At 33.4% G+C, this 17948-nt stretch overlaps 1 protein-coding gene across 2 annotated transcripts in view; it reads right to left on the reverse strand.

The window, feature by feature from the left end:
* LOC114331559 (nose resistant to fluoxetine protein 6-like) overlaps positions 1-15934 on the reverse strand; it is a 231977-nt gene extending 216043 nt beyond the window's left edge. For both annotated transcript variants that reach the window (XM_050643060.1, XM_050643059.1), the window contains exons 1-2: positions 15675-15934; positions 11486-11697 (exon numbers count right to left, since the gene is read on the reverse strand). In XM_050643060.1, the coding sequence (XP_050499017.1) occupies positions 11486-11697; positions 15675-15873 (411 nt within the window). In that variant the 5' untranslated portion in view covers positions 15874-15934. The remainder of the gene's footprint in view (positions 1-11485; positions 11698-15674) is intronic.
* Between the last annotated feature and the right edge of the window lie 2014 nt (positions 15935-17948).

Here is a 17948-nt window from a genome sequence, read left to right on the forward strand (position 1 = left end):
AATAACATTAGATATTGTTCGTCTGCTATAACTTTTCCCATGCGTCACGATTCATTTTCAAACAAATTTAGTCAAAACATAAAGTGAAACGAACGTCGAGGTGTATATGTTACAGTTGAAGTTGATTCTCAGTTAGAGTTGACTCCAACTAGTTGGAGTCAACTCCAACTGAAACGAGCAGTAAAAGTTGATTTTAAAAATTTAAATCAACTTTTACTAGTTCGAGTTGACTCTTCCTGGATCGATTCAGTAAATGTTGATTATACGAGAATCTCAAGTGCATTTTTGATGAGTGTGCATTTCTTTGTTTTGACCGTTTCAGCTACTTATTAGTATAGTCTGTAACGTCGTCCCCGTTAGCAAAATTATTCTGATTCGATTTTTGGCACAAACTTACTCAAAGAAATATATCCGTATAACAATCCTTATAACAAATACACAGGGTGTCACGCGGTACTGCGGTCGAAAAATTGTTTAACCCTGCTGTCCTGTTCGGGTCTATTTGACCCAAAAAATAATTTATTTCTTATTTTACAAATTATTACGCAGAGTAACGATTTGGTGTTTCGTGACTTTATTCACTAATATGAGGTCTTTCTATTGCATATGAGATAAACAATTTACTTCCTGATTTTTTTGATAAAAATGAAATTGTTACCTAGGGTACGTTCGGGTCAATATGATCCGCATATTTAAACCGTTAAAAATTTCCTGTGTATGTGTGTTTAGTTGGCAGTATTCTATATTGGCAGTACCTGTGTGTCTGTCAGCCGGATACGTCTCTAAATAAAAACAGGTTTCTGCAACCTAGAACTTGTAAAATAAACTGTAGTATAGCTGGACGATGTTGCAAACCAAATTATAAATATGACCAATATGGACTGACAGCATGGCTTTGGAACCAACTGGAAAGACATGAATAAAGTTGGTTTCCAAGAATACCTTGGTCTTTTAGTTTTAGCTCGAGTTTATAAGTCTCATGGTGAATCCACTAAAAGTTTGTGGAATGAAGAAACGGGTCGTAGTATATTTCAATCAACAATGTCGCTTGATATGTTTACAAAAAGTTTGCAAGTAATACGTTTTGATAACAAAACTACTAGACAGGATAGGAGACGTTTTGATAAACTTGCTGCAATACGTGAAATTTAGGAAACATAGGTTGAAAATGCTACCGTCGATAAGCAACTAGTTGCCTTTAGAGGCCGCTCTCCCTTCAAATGGTACATTCCAAGCAAACCAGCGAAATATGGCACACAAGTTTTGGTTTTATGTAATTATGAACAGTAAAACTTCTTATGCTCTAAAATTGCAGATCTATACAGTAATGCGTGTGATGTGTGACTTGAGTAGTGACTTGGAAGGCCACAATATTACGTGTAATAACTTTTTTACATCGTAAAATTTAGGACAATTTATTCTAAAACAAAGTAGATACAATTCCGGGGACTATCAGTAAAATGAACCGGAGCTTTCAGCAAAAATCGCGAATAAATAAGTTCATAGCTCGTCTTTTTTGTTTCACGCAAGATACCACTGTTGTTGACAATATTCCTAAGAATAATAAAAATGTTCTTATGAGTACATAATCATAAATCGATGCATCATGCATCACTTTCATCAAATGAAAAAGCCCCAAATTATTTTAGATTACAATTCCAATAAGGCAGCACTTGATATTCTAGATTAGCTTGTTGGCACGTATACATGCGAGAAGAGATACATCACTGGCCAATGATTGTTTTTTATAATCTTCTGTAGATTTCTGCCTACAACGCGTTCGTGTTATGGGCATCAATAAATATCCATTGGAATACCAATAAACTGACAAAACGGCGAATTTTTCTTGAGGAATTGAGAAAAAACTAATGAAACCAGTCATCATTTCCAGAAAAAATATACCAATAACTAAAGGGTCTTACGAACTGGTAAAAAGGACACGAGCAGAAACAAGTAGACAAGATGGAAATGCTAATGAACCGTCTATGGACGCTAAACTATAACTCCGCCTGCTAAACGAGCACGCTGTAAACTTGCCCTAAAAACGATAACAAGACTAATTATTATGTTGTATATATCATAAACATATTTGTAAAATCCATTCTTTTTATTACTGTCCCAGTCGTAAACTGAATTAAATTTTTGTAGATATTTGTTACTAGGTTTTTTGGAAGAAAAAGATACCTTTTATTTTTGTTAATAAGGTTTAAATTACATTAACAACATAATTTTTGTTTAATTAACCATAATTTCCTGTTAATAAAGTTTTGTTTATTACCATTAGCTTATTTTATTTCGATTAAGGAGGGTAAAGCATAGTTGGGTCATATTGACCCGAACAGTACATTTGTGTAGTTGACTCGAACGGGACAGCAGGGTTAATCAATTTACAAACATTTTACCTCTTCCAATAAATATGTGAAACACCAACAGCTTGAATACGTAAGCCAGTACAAATATCTTGGTTGCTGGTTCAACAATCAACTTGATTATAAACAAGAAGTCAAGAGCGAGAATAGAGGTAGCCCGACAGGAGTTTATCAAAATGAAAAGCTTATTTTGTAACAGTAGCATTAATATCAGCCTTAGATGTCGTTTTCTGCATTGCTATGTGTGGTCAATACTTTTGTATGGAACGGAGGCCTGGACACAACACAACACTGATGAACAAGTTGGACGCCTTTGAACTCTGGCTTTATAGAAGAGACTTGAAAATACCTTGGACAACCCACACCACTCACGAATATGTTCTGAGGAGATTTTTTTTTATTTATTTATTGTTTATACATATGACCTGGCCTCTAGTGACTAATCCAGGTCGTTTTTCCTGATGGGATTACAGATACTTTTTTTAATATTTTTACATTTTTTACAAAACTACTAAATCTATTTTTACAATGTTCTGAGGAGAATAGGTACAGATAGGGAACTGCTAAAAATCATTAAACTCAGAAAAGTTAGCTACCTGGGACACATAATGAGAAAAAAAAAGTACCGCCTCACGCAACTGATCATCCAGGGTAAGATTGAAGGAAAACGGGGTCCCGGTAGGCGCCAAATTTCATGGCTTAGAAATATCAGAGACTGAACCGGCCTTGATTCAACATCTTTGTTTAGAGCCGCATTGGACAGACACAGATTTGCCAGTGTAGTCGCTAACCTCCACTAAAGGAGAAAGCACCACAAGAAGAAGAACTTTCGCCTTGTCATGGTGATGACATGTGAGCAATAAATTACAAAAAAAGTTTTGACAGTTTTGTGGTTTGACAGAAGTTTGAATTTTTAAATGTCAAAATGGTGCAATGGTGCATCTCACTCGCACTCACATTGATAGCTGCGTCAATACGCTCCTAGCGCTCATTGTTAAGAATTAAAAATAACCGCTTAGTAATAAAATAATAACAAAAATTTCTTCAGTATCTTGTAGGGGAGTCGTTAAAATTCGTATGACAGTAATGACAGATGACTTTTGCATATTGTATACCTACCTAATTACTAAATCTGTAAAGTTTTGATTTATTTTGTATGAATATAATTGCGAAACACTACACAATTTTACTTTTTGACATAAATTTTATTAATATCAGATAAATTTTGTAAAATATTTTTAATAATTAAAGTAAATAAGTTTTAATTTCACTCAAATAAATAATCGATTGCTGCCATTGACCGCTTACATTCAATCTCGGTTAATTTGATTAATAATCGCGGCAGGTAAAGTAACATTCTTCTTTCAATACAACAAAGTGTTACTATACTGCCGAAAATGAGGGCAAATGAGTACAATAATGGATCATTATTTTAGTGACGTTTGGCGATAAACAATGATTTTAAACAAATTCGCAAAAATAATTTTTTCACTTCGTACAAATTTTTTTTAGATCCTTTGGGCCTTTGTTCTCTAAAATTGACTGTTGTCGAGTTATTAGCGACTTAAATTTTGAAAAACGCCAAAATAACCATTTTTTAGGTTTAATAACTCGGTCAAACATAATTATTGTGAAAGTCGGGCGAGTGGCCGTGGAGTAACGGCATAATCGCTGGCCTCATACGCCAGTGCACGTGGGTTCGAGCCCTGCCAAAGACAAACCATTTTCATTTCCAATAATGACACGAGCCGTCTCACCGTGCCTCGGAGAGCACGTTAAGCCGTCGGTCCCCCTGAGCTAGTGTACATCGACACTAGTTACTTGAAACAGGGTTAAAGATGTAATTGGCGCCGGAACTGTCCGAAAGGCAAAAATGCCATACGATATTATATATTATCAAAGTCAGAAACTAAAAAAAAATCAAAGATTAGAGCTACCTCTATAAGATCCTGAACAAATTTTTGTCATTATTTCATTAATAAGATATTATTTTTAATTATGAACAATGAGCGCTAAGCGCGTATTGAGGCGGCCGTCAATGTGAGTGCGAGTGAGATTCACCATTGGATGGCCGGAATGGTGCATCTCTTTAGCACTCACCATTGACGGCCGCCTAATACGCACTTAGCGCTCATTGTTAATAATTAAAGATAAAGCTTAGTAATAAAATATTGACAAAAATTTCTGCTGGATCTTGTAGAGGGGGCTATAAACTTTGATTTGGTCACTTTCTGACTTTCATAATAATGGATTTTAACCGAGTTATTAAGCCTTGAAAATTGCTATTTTCGCATTTTTCAAATTTTAAATCGCGTATAACTCGACAACAATCAATTTTAGAGAAAAATCACAAAATACCTTTTTTGGCTCAGAATAACCCAATGATCTAAAAAAAAAAATTGTTCGAAGTGAAAAAATTATTTTTGTGAATTTGTGAAAAAATTGTTTAAACAATTGATCGATCAAGGTACTGCCCGACACCCAGTAGATTTGTTATAAGGACCTCTTTTTGAGTAAGTTTGTGCAAAAAATTCGAATCGGAGTAATTATTTACCTAACGGGGGCGACGATAGAGCCTAGACTAATTTGAACATATTCAGTAACATTTAATTTCTAGAATCGGCTGTTTTGTGTGAATCAGAATCAACTTTTACTAAACGGCATTGGGAAGAGTATACTTTTCCTAGTTGGAGTCTACTTTTACTAGTAAATGTTGAATATAAATCTTCATTTTATATTTATAATCAACTTTTACTGAAACCAGCCGTTAGAGTTGACTCCAACTAGTTGGAGTCAACTCCAACTGGATAATCAACTTGAACTGTAACATATATACATTTTGTATACTGTATACTATATACTACACACATCGGCGTACGTTTCACTTTATTTTTTGATTTAACTTGTTTGAAAATGAATCGTGACGCATGGGAAAAGCTATAGCGGACGAACAATATAATACACCAATCCACCATTGATGGTTAATATTTGGGCGAGGAAAATCAAGATCAGCGTTCGTAAAAATGAAGTCGCTTTTCAGAAGTCACAATTTATCACTTAATACCAAAATCTCTATCATCAGATACTACATATTTTCTACATTAGCCTACGTTACAGACGCATCTTAATAGTTTCATGGATGGATCGTATGACTAATGTTGAGGTCCTACGTAGAATGGACAAGCAATGAGAGATTATTAAGACAATCAAAGAGCGCAAATGAGAATATCTTGGCCATGTTATGGAAAGTGAACAGAGATATCGCTTGTTGCAACTCATTCTTTTGGACAATGTATTTGGAAAGAGAGGACTAGGGAGAAGAACAATATCTTGGCTTCAAACCCTGAGACGGAAACAGAGAGGAAATCTAACTGATTCTGACGGAAACATCATCTTAGACAAACAGAGTAAAATTAGAATGTGGAAAGAATATCTAGAAAAACTATTTGAAGACCAAACAGATAACACCTTTGAGTTAAAAGAAGAGGTAAATGATGGACCAAGAATATTACAGCAGGAAGTTTATTCTGCCATAACACAGCTAAAGAATGGCAAAACAGTAGGCACCGATAATATACAAGCAGAACTACTTAAGCTGATGGACAACGAATCAATAGAAATAATCACAAAGGTATTCAACAACATATACAACTCTGGAGAAATACCAACAGAATGGCTGAAGTCTGAGTTTATTACACTTCCAAAAAAACCAGGAGCAAAAAAATGCCAAGAATACCGTAAAATAAGCTTGATCAGTCATCTCCTGAAATTGTTGCTAAAGGTAATCCATACGACAATTTACAAGCTATGTGAAAGTCAAATTTCACACAACCAGTTCGGGTTCATAAATGCTGTTGGTACGAGAGAGGCTTTGTTTTCAGTCTTATTCCAGAGATGCAGAGACGTCAATTGCGACGTATCCGCATGTCTGGTTGATTACGAGAAAGCGTTTGATCGAGTACAACACGCCAAGATGATGCAAATACTAAAAGAAGCAGGAATTAACAACCAAGATCTGAAAATAATTAGAAACCTTTACTGGAACCAGACTGCAAACCTCAGAGTTGACGGTGAACATAACGAATATGTGAAAATCATGCGGGAAGTCAGGCAGGGCTGCATTTTGTCCCCCCTAATTTTCAATCTTTACTCTGAAAGATCGGATAGCTCAGTGCGACTAGCGGCTGACCCACACTTCACTTCGCCTTGACGTATGTGAGTTCAAGCCCAGCCCAGGCCATCGGAAAAACAAAAAGGCTAACGCGCCAGTATAAAATTCTAAATATGAATCTGGCGCTTATACTGGAATATGCGGGCATCTGATCGACCTATGAGGGAGCAGTACGGCAAGGGATAAGGGCTTGCGGCTCGGTGATACTCCCCCATAGATCCCTACCGAAGGGCGTTGACGCCTAGGAACGGTGTAATACATACATACTCTGAAAGAATATTTATCGAAGCTTTGCACGAAACTGAAAAAGGTATTCTACTAAACGGGTACTGGCTAAATAACATCAGGTATGCAGATGACACCATAGTATTGGAAAACCTAGAAGACCTACAAGTCCTCATGAACAAAATCACGTATTATAGTCAACAATATGGACTCAATATATACGTAAAGAAAACAAAGCTTATGATCGTCAGCAAGAAAAAGATAACAGAAAGTCAACACTATATCAACCAAACCCCTGTAGAGAGAGTGAGGCACTACAACTACCTCGGCACCATAATAAATGAAGAATGGACCAATAACCAAGAGCCACAACCTTTCTCTTGGTATAAAAGTAAGAATGTTGAGATGTTACGTTTTCTCTGTCCTTTCTTATGGTGTTGAATCATTGACCTTGAACGAGGATATGTGGCGAAAGTTGAAAGCATTTGAGATGTCGCTATATCGGACAATTCTTAGAATCCCAAGGACTGATCGGGTCACAAATGAGGAGGTCCATAGAAGAATAGGGAAGAACCGAGAAGTACTGACCACCATCAAATCTCGAAAGTTGGAATACTTTGGACACATTATGCGAAATGAATCCAGATATGGATGGCTCCTACAAGCCATCCTACAAGAAAAAATATTTGGAAAGCAAGGTCCAGGAAGAAGAAGAACATCCTGGTTAAAGAACTTCAGAATCTGGTTCAACACAACATCTGTGCAGCTTTTCCGCGTTGCTGCAGATAAGGTGAAGTTTGTTATGATGATCGCCAACATTCGTCACGGATAGGCACATCAAGAAGAAGAAGAAACCCTGAGAAAGTGGTTCAATACGTCTATAACCGGACTATTCTGAATAGCTGCAAGTAAAATTAGGACAGCCATGCTGATCGCCAACATCCGGAGCGGATAGTCACCGTAAGAAGAAGAAAGAATCGTAGAGACCGAGTAACTGCCAATATAAGTACTTTGTTTCTACTGGTCAACCGTTATGGATGGATGTGCTGGTGGAAGTAAGGCAACCCCTTGTCCCAGAGGTGAGAAATTACTCTCAAAGCGGATGAATTAAGAATGATCAACCACCTTGGATAAACAAAATGAAACGGGAAACTACCGCAGTAACGATCTGTAAGGTATCTTTAGACATTATGGCAATAACAACCAGGAACGTAAACAGCACTGATCACGGTAGTTGGTATCTCAAATACCGGCAGAAGAGGCATTAACCACGACACCACAGGGCTTCCCAGGTCGCCAGCAAATGAAAACGCTGTGAAATGCAACTGTTGAAGATAGATATTGTTGGGTGTAGTGGAGTTCGATGATAGCATAACAGTGCCAGAACTGTAATAGACTTTCTTATTATTTTAGAGATAACAACCCACAAAATCGTGATGGAGTGGCTGTTGCCATAAAAAAAGAAACCAAATGATCAGTCAAAGAGTTTATATCGAAACAGGAATTTCACTACTCAAATTAAACGTTATGCCATGCAGTATAAATACCATTACAGCATAAGCACCAAAATCTGATGGCATAGAGGAAAAAGAAGAAGTTTATGTTAGTTTTGGCGACTTCAACGCAAAGGTAGGGAGAAGAATATGTAGACGGAAAAGTAGCAGGGGAATTTGGACTGGAAACACATAATGAAAGAGATAAGAGGCTAATCCAGTTTTTAACTGGCCACACTACCAAGATTACGTGGTCAAGTCTACTAGAGATAACTATGAGAACATAGTAACTAACTAGATTGTTTACATAATAATAAACTAAATATAACGTAGTGGCATATTATCAGTAGTAATTGCACAAGAGCTCTAAAATTATTGAATTTTTCCCGAGTGACACTTTGACAGTTTTAATTTCACGAGCCGAAGGCGAGTGAAATTATGTCAAAGTGTCACGGGGGAAAATTCTATTTTCCTTTTAGAGATCGAGTGCAATTTGTTGCGATTATTTCATGAATAAAACTGTTCAAAACCAAAATTTTATTGTAATTTACTTATGTAAGTACAAATTAGTACAATTAAACACACAGTTGTTATAAATATTTTACGGTTGAAAGTCATCACTTTTATAATTTTTAAAACATTAATTGTCATTAATGTCACTGAATGTATTTTTTCATAGCAACGAAGGTCAGCTGACGTAATATACTTGACGACGGGAAATTATCAAAAATTATCAGTTTAATTTAGATTTCTGTAGCTTTCTATTGGTCAGAATCTCCTATGAATGAAATAATCAGTAGTAATTGCACGAGAGCTCTAAAATTATCGATTTATTTCCCGAGTGACAATTTGATAGTTTTAATTTCACGACCAGAAGGGGAGTGAAATTATGTCTAAGTGTCACGAGGGCAACAAGTCGATAATAATTTTAGAGATCGAGTGTAATTCGCTGAGATTATTTCATAAATAAAACTGTCTTTTTAAATAATTTTAACTAATATTTTATTATGTTCACCTGAATATTTGCTAAGCCTCTTTCTTGAAGTTCTCTGCGACAAGCTTTAAAACATTAATTGTCATTAATGTCACTGAATGTTCATTTTTACGTAGTAACGAAGGGCATCTGACGTAATGCTTGACGACGGGAAATTATCAAAAATTATCGGGTATAATATCACAAGAGACTGAGAATAAATTGACAATAATGCGATAGTTTTTCGAAAATTTGTTGTCTGGCAATAGAAACGAAAGCCCGCAGGGCTCGAGTGGCTATTGCCCAATGACAACAAATTTGAGAAAAATGAAGCAATATTTTCTTATTTCTTCTTACTGTCGTGTGATATTCGTAAGATTGTTTTTTAATACTTACATACAAAATTCAAGTCTTTTGTATAAAAACAGTCAGTGACATTGATCGCATTTAATGTGACACACATTTTTTAACTTGTCAAAGTGAAAAGCACAATTTAGCAAATATTTAGATGAAGATATTAATAAAATATTAGTTAATTTATTTATAAATACAGTTTTATTCATGAAATACTCTTACCGAAGTAAATCGAGCGCTTAAATTTGCCTATTTGTGTTCTCCTTGTGACAATTTGACATTAGATGCAGAACTAAAAGTATATTATGGATATTTTCTTAAATGTGACAGTTGTCAAAACTAGGAAACTGGTTGCAATTAAAAAGAAACAATCTACTTAAAAAAATTATCACTGTAATTTTCTACAGTAGAAAATTACCGATGAAATAATAATCTGATTGGACAGAATTAAACACGTGATCAAAAATCTTACTATACGATTAGAAGTTAAAATCATTAAAAAATAACTGTAATTTTTATTTCTGTAGCTTGCTATTGGTCAGAATGTCCTATGAATGAAATAATCAACTAAATAGTAAGGGAAGCAAGTATGCTAAATTTGCAGTTACTCGAGCATTTTGGGGACCTATTGTGTTGTGAAGATTAGATCCTTAAACCAAAAAAAAGTTAAGTTAGGTTTTCCATTTTAGTGGGTACTTTCCATTTTTTAAATTTAATTCCATTTCCAACAATCGCTTTTTCAGATTATAGCGCCATCTATCCATAACTCGAAAAAATGTATCGAATATAAGTTACTAATTTTTACGTAAGGAATCCAAATCTTCAATAAACAATGGGGGATCCTATTTAAGATTTTAAAGTAACCCCCCACCCCGCCTTCATGCCGTGTTTGATGTTATTCGATAAATCTTTAAAAAATATTGAGCCCGTATTTTTCAGTTTTTTGGTCTGATGTTCATTTCGCGAAATGTCGCCGGGTTCCTATTTAACACTTTAAAGGAACCCCTCACCCCTTTTCGCGGGGGGTTGTCGTGTTTGGTATCATTCTATAGATTTTTAAAAAAATATTGAACAGGTATTTTCCAGTTTTTCGATCGGACGTTCATTTCGCGAAATATTCGTTTTTTTTGTGAAACTTTGTGACTCGCCCATTCTCTTACGCCCTCGCTCAAATTGTCAGATTTTTAAATATACACTGTTCTGCATGTGCCTACCTAACTTACCTTATCTTAATTTGACGATTTCGAGTTTTTATAAGGATTCCCCTTAACGTTCTCCCCTGTATTCAGAGTCCATATATGCTAGAAGTACATTTGCAGGATACAAGGTTTCTCCCCATGTCATTTTCTGAAACCATCGCGTAACTGCAAAAATCCCCGCTTGGACTACCCTACCAAAAGCTTACCCAGGGGAAATATAGCAAGTGGCCACAAGCTTATTGTAGCAGACACAAAACTCAAACTAAAAAAATTAATAATAGAAGAAGAATTACACTGGCCAAGCAAGCCATTTCAATTTTTGGCTAAGTATTTTGTATTATTTTAGTTTTGTACTCAAAACTGCTCTTGTTAGCATACTTGATCTTTTCGGTCCTAGTTGAGCTTTATCACGGTTTGCTGACTACTTTTCAGTAGTTTCACTCCATCAGAATTCTGGTATGTCAAGTGACTCAGTTGCAGATGACGGAGGCTTCTTTTTTTGTTCCTGATTATTTCTTATATCACGAGTTCTATGGAAATTACCATCAAACTATTGACAACATCATTTTTATTTTAAAAATAAATAATAACACTTAACGGTATAATTCTTAATAATAATTATCCCTAATCAAACTAGATTGGTTATTATGCATACTAAACAAAATCAATTATTTTTTCATAATCAGGTTAGCGATACTTACATAAAGCCTTTGGAAAACAGTTTTGTAAGGATCAAAGTTTAAAGATAGCGGGTCTCGTCTTCCTTTAGGTTTTGGTATAGAGGCGGTAATGGTGGCAAGACAATACTGAGTTGGAAATGGAGCCTTTGCAGTAAGACATTGATCGAAATGTCCCATTTGATAAACATTTCCTCGTAAAACACCTGCAGCTGATTTAGCCGTGGCATCCCACACTGTAACCAAAAATTAAAATTTTTAAGCAGTATGCTTTTTGCGAACTTACGTGATGTTTAGAGCACTAGCGACAGCGGAGCGAGTGCTATACATCGCGTAAGTTCGCAAAAAGTACTTCACGCAAAGTTTCATATAATATTTTATCTACGATAAACAAATAATAAAAACGGTAGCTCTTCGTCACTGGAATTCATTTCTATTCTACAATTTTTAGAACTTTGACATTTAAAAATTCTAACTTCTTTCAAAACACAAAACTGTCAAAACTTGTGTCGTAATTTATTACTGACAATGTCATCACCATGACAACGCGAAAGTTAAGGATATTTGATTATATGAAAGTGTGCCAGAAACAGTGCGAAAAAGTAAATCCCATTTAAAATACATTGTTACTTCACGCACACTTTAAATCCTTCACGCACTGCCATCTATAATGACAGTTTTCACAAACTAAAAACTTATACGTAATATGAGATAGAGTAGATAAAAATATGTTGGTGCTAATTTTTAGGAGATATCATTTATAAATTTTTAGTAGTAGGATATTTACATAAAAATTCATGGGAATAAAATTAGTTTTCATTATGTTTATTGGTCACCCTGACACTATTCTTCTTTGGGTTCTCTCCCTTATCAAAAATTGGGAAATCATCATCATTATTTTTTTATTGGCCGCATTTCTAAACGATAACATGGAGTGAGTCCCACCAGAGCTCAATCCTTTGGAAACCATAAAAATACTGCTTGAAAACTTACTAGGCACTAGTAGATGTGGTGATACTTAACAAGAATAATTTGCGTGTTAAAAAAAGAATGTGTCTGTACTTTGTACGCACGTAAGAAGTTATACTTCTATTATAATATAATTTCAACGAAATAAATATACCTACTTAACAGTTACAATACGAAAAATTAACAATAATTACCAAAAATGAACCAAAACTTAACAATGCCAAATAGTAAAAAGAAAAAGAAAAAAATATGAATCGTCCGGGATTTGAACCCGCAATCTCGCGATTTTTTGATCTTTGGTCCAATGCTCTACCAACAAGGCCATCAAGCCGCATGCTAGTTACCTTTCAGATATACATAATTATACATCACGGTGACAAGTGAAATATAAAAATAGATGTTTTATTATTTTACGCCCAAGGAAGACAAATCCAAAGACACAAACTTATAATAAAAAACCTTTTAAACCACCTTTTTCAAATTGCCCAAGTTGTATTATTAATATTAACGTTAATAAATGAAATATAATTATTTTGACGTTTCACAATTTGACAATTTACTTTTAATTGCAGTGCCTTAAAAATTTTAAAGCACTAGTGCCTTAAAGTAGCATTTTTAACGCTCCTATGGAGTCCTAAAAATTGCATTTTTAACACGTTTGTAGAAAAATATATTTAAAAACACTAATATATTCTTTCCACACCTTTTCTGGACTGATACATACATAAATTAAAACATTTTGAAGTATAACTTCAAAAATATAATATGAAAACTATTTTAAAGGGCAGTATAACTATTAACTAACCTTTGTTGTTTCTCTTCCCACAAATTTTAAAACGCAACAACCATACATAACCAAACCGTCAACTGTCCAAACCACAGCTGCGCTACAGCTGCCATATTGGATAATTTTTAACATGTCATTTGAACATCCAATCAGAACAAAGTTATAATGCGCATGCGCCGGGATCGTAGGTTTTAACATATAAAAATTCACCCTCATATCGCGCGTAAAGAAGTATAACTTCAAAAATCGCCAAGTGTAGAGATCTCGAAATACAAATAAGGAGACAATGGAGAATGAAAGGACCAGACAGTACCTATTATTTTATCTACTACTGGTGGTATTCCGAAAACATAAAACAGCTGGGTCAAAGTGACCACCTGTATAAGACCATGCAGATGCGTAAGAACATTTTTCGAAGATACTCCAACGATTCAAGTCATCTAGGGATCGGTAATACGGAAAGAGTCCCACCAGAGCTCAATACTTTTGATCCCTACGGTATCTAGAATGAGTGAACTTTCCATATTAGAGGGAGTGAGGGCCATATGGCTAAATCTGGATAATGATAATAGTAATGTTTTTAGTTGAAATACAATTTTCTGGCATTAGGGAGGATTTCATGCAGCCAGAATAAATAATGATATAAAATTCTAAAAAAAGGATTTAACAAGCATTTTATTATGTCACAAATAATGTATGGAACTTTACAATATATTCGCAATTTTATATTAATATGCTGTAAAAAATAAAAGATATAAAAAATTCGATTAAAATTCGAAATACATAAATAAACATGAATAGTTTATACCAAAAATAAATAAGTACATTTTTTATTAAAACAAAACAATAACAATGATAAGAAAGTATTCAAAGTATAATATAAAATGTGCATATTTAATACATAAAGATAATTATGCCAATCAGTTATAATGATAGTTTAAACTAGAGCAAAGAGTAAATCAATTTTAGCTTTTAAAAAATTGACTTTTGTATTATAATATTAATATTTAAATACATTGAAATAAAATTAGAAAAATGAAAAAATAAATTAGTATTTTAATATTGATTTATTATTAGATATATTATTATCTAATAATATATATATCTTATATATTTATTATTAAATATATTGATTTTACCGGTACAACTTTATAATAATAGTATGATAATAGGTACAAGAAGTAGAATTGTCAGCAGCTTTGAAAATAGCAAATCAATAAAAATGGTGTTTTATTCAAGTAATAAATTGTTTTATAGGCAGTTAACACTTAATAAACTATCACATTTTTATTACCACTTGAACAATAGTATCAAATGAGTGTCGACATTTTTGTGTTTTCGTGCTAAATAAAGAATAAAATAAAAACTATTTATTAGTTTAAATTTTACTAACTTCTAGATTTTATATTACCTACGTATTTGATTTGATTTAGGTTGGTAAACGAAAGTATTTAATTGAAAAAATATTCTAAACACAAATCTAGCTTATGAAAAAAACAAAAAAAAAATCGTGTATGTATGAAGTCTGTAAACAGAGTTAGTATGTTCTTATTCGTCAAATTACAAATCGAATATTTTAACGTGAAACAAACAAAAAATGAAGCACATCATAACTAAGCAAGTTACGCTCAAAATAAAGTTGGTCACTTTTTTTGGTAAAAAAATCGTGAAAATCACCCTCTAATTGGCAACCCAAATGAAATTAATATTGACCGCTTTTCAATTTACTTTAGTTATGTATTATTTATATTATCTGTAAGCCTCACCGGTTCCATGTGCTTGTTTTTGAAAGGGTTGTAGTTGAAAAGGCTTCAACGAGTCACTAATCACGAGTGTATGCAAACTTTGAACAGCCATATCTTAACCAACCTTTGTCTTACGAAAAAACAAAAAAGTCCAAAATATTCAGAAAAACAAAACCTACATTCTTTTTTTCGATATTTTTCGTATCACTAATACTTTTTACCAAAAAAAAAGGACCAACTTTTTGTGTTATTTCCAAAAAAACCGTCTAAAAACGTGTTTTTGATGAAAAATTAACATTTTCTTTCGCAAATAACTCGAAATGTTGTGTATAAAGATTTTTTAATTTAGAAGATCTTATTTTAAAGAAGAAGTATTTTCATGAAAGTCATCTGATGAACCTTTTTTCATCTACAATGAGTAGATTTTTCACAATATTGAAATTAATAAGAAAAGTAGCTTTTTTTGTTTAATGTGAATAAAAAACTTCTGGTTTTTTGTGTGTGAATAAAAAACCATAAAGTAGGAAAAATTTCGATACCCAGGAGATAGTCTGTACGCCTTTTCTATTGGCTTTCTTCATATATTCCAGTTAAAAAATAGAGGGCAGTATTCTTTCAGCTTTTCAAGTACTTTTTCGGCTTCGTTTCTTGGGGTACTATGATATATTAATAATTCTCAAAATCTTTAAAGTATTTAGATTCATTTACTTACTTTCATGTGCCCATAACGTAAAATTTTTTAAGTTATCCATATATCTATCACTTTCTTCTTTACACACAGAATTGGCACTTTTAGACACCGCCACAGGAATCGGCGGAAAAATCTGTAAAATTTCATTTTCCCGGGAACACACAATCGAGCCAATAAAACAAATTAACAACGTAAGAAAACAATTGTAAATTCCGAACATCTCGAGATCATTTGCTTCTACACATAAATACGGAACAATGAAATGTAAAATATGTAATTATCTGAAATGAAGAAAAATTGCTTATTGAAAAGCTTTTATACAACGCGTGAATGTGCTCTGTCCTTCATATCCTTGACAGAGATTTCAGTTCAAGTTGATTGTCAATCACTTATACAGGTTGTTGAAAAATTTATCTAATTTACACTAAGCGTCAAAATTAACGCACCACCTTAAAAGTGGGACATTTTTGATGTGTCGTATTTCCTAAACCTGTTGTCCGATTTGAGTGGTTTTTTTAATATGTTATAGCTTTATTATTCAAGAATATCGATGTAATAATATTGTTGCTAAATACCCCAGGCTGTGGGTGAAAAAACGTGATATAATTCAGGAATTTTTGAAACCTATCAGGTGTTGTAAAGGACGATGCCAGGAATAACTTCTACTAAAATGTAACCAAAAATATTGTGCGCTTTTTTTTATTGCGATTTTCATTTGTTAAATTTGCAATTTTTAATTATTTTTAATTTTGTAGCATAGGATATTGATTTTAGAGAATAACTTTTTAATAGAAAGTTGTAGGAAATTAAAAAACCTACAATTTGAGCTATGGTAAGTTTAATTTTGTTAATTGGTTATTGCAGAACACCCTGCGAAAGGTCCAAAATGGCCGTTTTTTACAATTGCATTATTTATTGTACAAATAATTTTTTTTATTTTTTAAAGCTTTAAAATGAAGATCTTTCAATTCCAAACATAAAAAAAAATTGTAAAGCCAGATTAACGAATTTGTTGGTTAGATATTATAAATTGTTTATCCCAAGAGGTCAAATGTCGAAGGCTATAACTTCTTGAAAAAAAATCGTAGAGAGTTGGTGAAACATCCAATCTCCTTCTAAAGAGTTATATTTTCATATTCTGATGTAAATAAATGCGTAAAACATTTTTAAACCTCTAATTTTTGGGTTTGAAAATAATGGGGGCAAATTTCGTTATAAACATTTAGAGCTGAAGCGGCCCTGTATATCCTATGAGTTTCTAACTTACAAATTATTGTTGCTGAACACAAAACGAAGATTTATAAAAAAATTAAAATTTTCTACAACCAACTGAAGCCGAGATAATTGTTTTGTTTTTCTTTAATCGTAGTGCCTTTATTTATAACAGTTAAGAAATTATTTTACAGTCATTGACTAAAGAAAGACTTATACTATCTTAAAATAAAAATTGTTATCAAATATAATTACATTTAATTATTAAAAATTATTTTTAAAATCGGTGCTTTTGCGAGGGGCCGAATTTTGCAAATCGCCCGGCTCGCTTCAAATCCGCGCGCTCGGAAAATTTTTACGTACCTAACTTGTATTAAAGGGCCTATGCGGGTAGCATATTTACAGATGCTTGCGTGTGTAGACACCAGGGTGTTGAAATCAGTTAGGGTTTGGAAAAACAGTACATTTACACATGCTAGCGCGTGTTGACACCACGGTGTTGAAATCAGTTAGGGTTTGGAAAAACAATACGTTTACAGACGCTAGCGTGTGTTGACACTAGGGTGTTGAAATCAGTTAGGGTTTGGAAAAACAGTACAGTTACAAATACTAGCAGATTTTTACACCAGAGTGTTGAATCCAGCTAGCTTTTTAGTAATTAATATACATGCATAAATGCTAACGGCTATTGACTTTGATTTTACATACCTACTGTTGTGGAAAAATATTTAAGTGATTTAGGTATTAATAAATAATTAAACGTTGTTGGGATATAAACAATAATATATTAACACAAAAGAACAACATAAAAAATAATGTTGCTCTGAAGCTATTTGCTTGTGGAATTTTTATAATTAACTATTTAGATGGGAAATAAGCCACAATTAAATTGAAAAAATAATTGTATTAACGTTTCGATGCGCAAATCGGGTGTAGTTGTCAAAATAAAAAATACTACTACAGGGTGTTTGGTAAAGAATGGGCCATAGCTTAACTTCAGGTTCCTGAGGTTAAAATAGGCCGATTTAAGCTAACTTACCTTAGTACAAAGTTTATAATAACCGAGATACAGGGTGTCAAAAT

Source organism: Diabrotica virgifera, chromosome 2, assembly GCF_917563875.1.
Source record: "Diabrotica virgifera virgifera chromosome 2, PGI_DIABVI_V3a".
Taxonomy (NCBI): domain Eukaryota; kingdom Metazoa; phylum Arthropoda; class Insecta; order Coleoptera; family Chrysomelidae; genus Diabrotica; species Diabrotica virgifera.